The 5,332-nt window shown below is 31.9% G+C and overlaps 1 protein-coding gene across 1 annotated transcript in view; it reads left to right on the top strand.

Annotated features, from left to right (window-relative positions):
* The window catches only part of LOC106460136 (PDZ and LIM domain protein Zasp-like), an 82,202-nt gene that overhangs the window by 44,517 nt on the left and 32,353 nt on the right, over positions 1–5,332 (top strand). The window contains exons 6-7 of the mRNA XM_022386275.1: positions 1,740–1,857; positions 3,890–3,975. Coding sequence (XP_022241983.1) covers positions 1,740–1,857; positions 3,890–3,975 — 204 coding nt within the window. The remainder of the gene's footprint in view (positions 1–1,739; positions 1,858–3,889; positions 3,976–5,332) is intronic.

Below are 5,332 nucleotides of genomic sequence, written 5' to 3'. Positions count from 1 at the left end.
AAAATGACTGTATTTTTAATAGATATACTATGGTTTTTTTTTTGGTTGCAATGGTGAAAAACATGGGACGGTTTTTTATTGTGTTCTGTGAATCTGGTTTCCATTCAAGCCGTCTCCAACCATTATTAGTCTCAAAGTGGGTTCCTCGTCATCGAATTTGAAATCACACCAATTTACAAACACACGCCTATTAAAAAAATCACTAAGATTGCTGGCAACTGCTGCCTGTACATGTGCAAGCTGTAGGAAAAATGAAATATACTAAATTTTGCTAACTTTTGAAATTAAACATACAAACTCTAACTTTTAGTTTGCTTATTTTTTGAGGTTGTTTTTTGCATAGTATTTAGAACTTTCATAAGAAGAGAATTTTCAATAGTGGCTTTAATATTCGATCCTATGATCAGCTTAATATTAATAAGAAAAATAAGAAATTTGACATGGTATTTCGTGTGTTTATTCTTGTTCACATTGACTAATTGATGACTCTCATGCTAGGGTAATCTCACTGAGGATTTTCACACTTTTTCTTTAATCCCTCTGGTTCGAACGAACTCTAACTAACAAACTATTCACACAATTATACTCAAATAGACATACTTCCATTCGTAACAGATACAAATATCTTCTGCCTATCATCAACCTAACTGATGAGCACTTATATTGCTTGAAAATTCAGTTATTAGTTGATCTTTCTTATCCAGAGGGAGCTAGTATAATATTTCTCGTACTTTTTTTGCCTGCCATTCTTTTGGCTAACAGTAAGTCTCCTTTTTGTTTCTTCTTCTAATATCTATGCCTGCCTTCTCCTTCTTAGCTTTAGGTCTAAGCCTCGCCTAGCCAGGGGTAAGTTTGAAGTTTCCATATTCATATACATTTTTACGAATTTTTTTTACTAACTTGCATTTATTGTATTACGGTTTTAGCATAGGTTTTATTTATACGTATACATAATACAATATACCATAGCCACTTTATACTTTTTCTTAATTTTTTGTGATAAAAAAAAACATAAAAATCCATGTTATTGGTCATTTAAATATAACATTGACTTACCATTAACCTTATTTTAAACTATTAGATATATGATATATCAAATCCTTTTGTTATACTCAAATAATCTCTGAGCAAGGAAAAACTTAAGCTTTCTTGAGTCTTCTTATATTAACTATTTTCAGTATTTCACAACAAGTTCTGGAGGTTTTTCTTATTAGCGTACATGTTACTGCAATTATATATGATGTATGTTATAGGTTAATACAATTTACTAGAAACTGCTATTCATGTTTGTTGAAATCAATGATATAAAAGTTTTTACCAATTGATTCATATAAGGCGAAGATTTTGTTTAGATTTTTTGCAAGTTAGCTTCTCGTATTTATGACTTAGTGTCTTTTCATATTAACACGTAATGTCGATTCAGTTAGTTAAAACATTACACGAGTTACTTAAGTGTATAAGCACAAATCCTAGCGTAGTTTAGTACTACATTTTTGTACTCATTTTTGAAACTAACCTATTGTTAAATCAAATACAACTCCGAAACGATAAGCGCCCCAAATATATTTATGTTGTATGTTTTCAAAGAAAAACGAATAATAACACTGTAGCAAATTATATCGTTTAATATTTTATTATCAAAAACACGTAGAGTGATACAAAAAAAAATCAAAGTTATTTCAATATTTCTCGAGTTCGAGATAATTCCATTGACTTATGCTGCCTCGTCTGTTTCCTAGATCCTTATGCTACAGCTATAAAGCACGTGGAAACTCCTATTATGAAACCTGCTCCCGAAAAACCCGCCGAACCTTCAACCAATCAAAATATTTGTTCCGAATGCGGTCGATTGCTCGTGTAAGTCCGAGTTTGTTTGTTTTACTTTTTTCTTGCGTTCCTTTTTCTTTTTGTTACTCTATTTACACAGTTAGAAAGGTATATAAAATACACCAATATCGCTTAAAGTTCACACATTTTGATTTTACAAATGAAGTTTTAGTTTGTCAGCAATATTATTTTGTGAATAGAATTTATCCAATGCTACTTAGGATTTTTAATACGTATACAATAGTGAGTATTTTGCTTTGCCTAAACATCTCATTGGCGCAGTTAAAATTTAGAAAAAAAATCTTCATTTTCAACCTAATGAAAACGCTTCAAGGCTGTTTATTTTATTTTTGTAAGCAGGCGACCTCTTTAATTTTTAATATTTTGTTTAAAATAAATATATATATATATATATATATATATATATAATCCCTTGCTATTTAAATGGAAAATTTCAACATTAACGTGTTCTTTCTTCGTATTATTTTCAGTTAAGCTTAAAATACAATCAATTTCAATGTTTCATTTCATTGTACTCAAAATACTAAATATCCTCAACCAACCAGCTGTAAATGAATGAACTTTTGACTTTAAAAATATCTTTGGACTATTGAAATCATTAAACGGAACAACAGAGTAAAAGTCTGGATATCATTCCATATGGCAAACTTAAACTTTAATTTTTTAAATGATGAATCTGAATATCCTTGCAGGGCTGGACAAGAGTAGTAACTATTATACTAATAGTAATTTGGCACGTTGTACCGTCGAAACATGTAGAGTCGTCAACTTTTTGAAGACCATAGATAGGCCTAAATAAAACGTTTTTAATTGTATACCAGTTTAACGTTGAATAATATTTATGATTTTAGTAACTATTATGTCATTCTATATGGTATGAGTATCAAAAATACACGATACTGCCAGCTCTTTTACAACACTACTATACCACCCCATACGTACGTTTAGCAAGCATATACGATACTTTCATCTATGTCACAACCGAGTACTGCTCGAATAACAAGAAGACAGATTCTGTCAGTTCTGTAACAACCGAGAGCTGTACTATTTCATAAGCACGGGCAACAGGAAAACCCATAAGAAGACCCGATGCTGTCAGCTCTGTCACAACCGGTGCTATGGCACCTCACAATTAAAGAATAAAAGTAATCTTAATAATCATACCAGTTTGTTCATGATCAAGTATTGTATGATTTCGTAATCAACAAAGTAAAACTTTCACCATACTGTTAGCTATAGCACCGTCAGGAACTGTATTGTTTAACCAGTAATAAGAAGCAGATTCAACACTGAGAGCTCTGTCACCATTAAATACTGTACCATCTGGCAAACAACATAGCAATAAGACTTGATACTGTCAGCTATACCATCACCAGGAATCGTGGAATTATGAAAGAACATTTGATACTGACTTCTGTGTCATAATCAAATATTTGTATTATTTTAACAGAACTTTAGAATGATACCTGAAGTAGTTTGCTGTATCTATTTTAAGCGCTACATCGAACGATGACTCATAAGGGTTAGTTTTTTGATAGTGTTTATCAGCTTGGGAAAACACAAGTCGAACGATGACTCATAAGGGTTAGTTTTTTTATAGTGTTTATCAGCTTGGGAAAACACAAGTCGAACGATGACTCATAAGGGTTAGTTTTTTTATAATGTTTATCAGCTTGGGAAATTATAGTTTTGTGAATTTATTTGCTTTAGTTTATCAAAAGACGTGTCTTCTCCAGGTAGTTAGTCAGCAAATCTCAAACATTTCCTTTGTTAAATATGGCAAGAAACCCTTATAGAAACATAACCAAATAATGAATTCAACAATATTGCAATAAATTAAATTCCCTCATGTCTAGCATCATTCAACATATTGAAGTGTGACACCTTTCATTGAATGTTCGTTGACAAAAATAAGAGACTGTCACTTTTGTATTTATATTCCTATCATTGTTTCAGATATAAGTTTATAAAACAAATTTAAAATAGTTCCGATTAGTGTACATTTTTTTTTCGTATTAATCGTATTACACGTGCATTTCAGTGGGGTATTCGTGAGAGTGAAGGACAAAAATCTGCACGCGGAGTGTTTCAAGTGTAGTACTTGCGGTAGCTCGTTGAAGAACGTAGGTAAGGAGATTTTATTATACTTAAGTGTAGGTTACATTTTCTTCATCAGTTCACATCCAGCAAACATGGATTTCAAGAACTTTACAGATTATTAATATTTGGAATTGACTTTTGACTGGTGAAAACATGAAACTACAGTAGTAATGACACTAACAGGCCCAGCATGGCCAGGTGGTTAGGGCGCTCGACTCGCAATCTGAGGGTCGCGGGTTCGAATCCCCGTCCCACCAAACATTCTCGCCCTTTCAGCCGTGGGGGCGTTATAATGTGATGGTCAATCCAACTATTCGTTGGTAAAAGAGTATCCTAAGAGTTGGCGGCGGATGGTGATGACTAGCTGCCTTCCCTCTAGTCTTACACTGCTAAATTAGTGACGGCTAGCGCAGATAACCCTCGTGTAGCTTTGCGCGAAATTATAAAAACAAACAATCTTAGAAAATCAATATTTCGAGAGAAGCAGTAGGAGAGGTGCTTCTTGTACTTGAATTTCTGCTGCCTTAGAGTCGTTAGGGGTCTTTATGCCTTGTTTTGCGCTTTCTTTATAAGATTTTTTCTGCTTTAGGCTTACTCAAGAGTAGTAATAAACCATAGAAACAATTCTAAGGTACGCACATTAGATGACTTCACTTTTTGTTTCGATAAATCAGTGATATACTAAATAATAAAGTTTTTCTTGAAATGACAGTTAATAAAGCTACCCGTCGTCTACACCAGTCAAAATGTTTGTGGATGTTGTTTCTAAGCTATTTACTAGTTCTTGATTCATTTGTAAACTGTCTCAAACATCTGATGTATTTCTTCCTAATTTTATAGAAACTTATCAAAATAGTATCGTTCAGAACTAACTAAAATAATAAAACACAAATGAACACAAATTTGTTTGAATTTAGTGCAAAAGAAAATGACTGGTGGAAATTTTGTTTATTGAACTTAGTTAACTTAGCTGCTGTCTATTCAATCTTGATTGAAGTGATTATTCTTTGGACAAACAGTGATACATCCTAACAACTTATATTTTTGACATCCTGTGAATAAAAACCTGAATTAATTATTACTTTGTTTATAGAATTCTTTAAAACAGTATGTCTTTCTTTTCAGAATTGATACCTTTATGTATTTTTATCACACTTTTAATGTCTATTATGTTAAGAAAAAAGGAATAGAAGCACAATTTCCTATCCTTTGTCACAAATGAGTTTTTATTTCACCCATCCAACATATCCTACCAAATCAATTTAATTTATAATGCAGAAATATTTTCTTATTTTTTATTTCTTGTGCACTAATTAGTTTCTATAACACAATATTTTCTTTTATATGTCTCCCGGAGTGCAGCTAAAACAAAAATATATTAATC

Source organism: Limulus polyphemus, unplaced genomic scaffold (assembly GCF_000517525.1).
Source record: "Limulus polyphemus unplaced genomic scaffold, Limulus_polyphemus-2.1.2 Scaffold1, whole genome shotgun sequence".
Taxonomy (NCBI): domain Eukaryota; kingdom Metazoa; phylum Arthropoda; class Merostomata; order Xiphosura; family Limulidae; genus Limulus; species Limulus polyphemus.
Note: the sequence above shows the minus strand (reverse complement) of the source record. Positions and strands in the feature narration are given on the sequence as shown.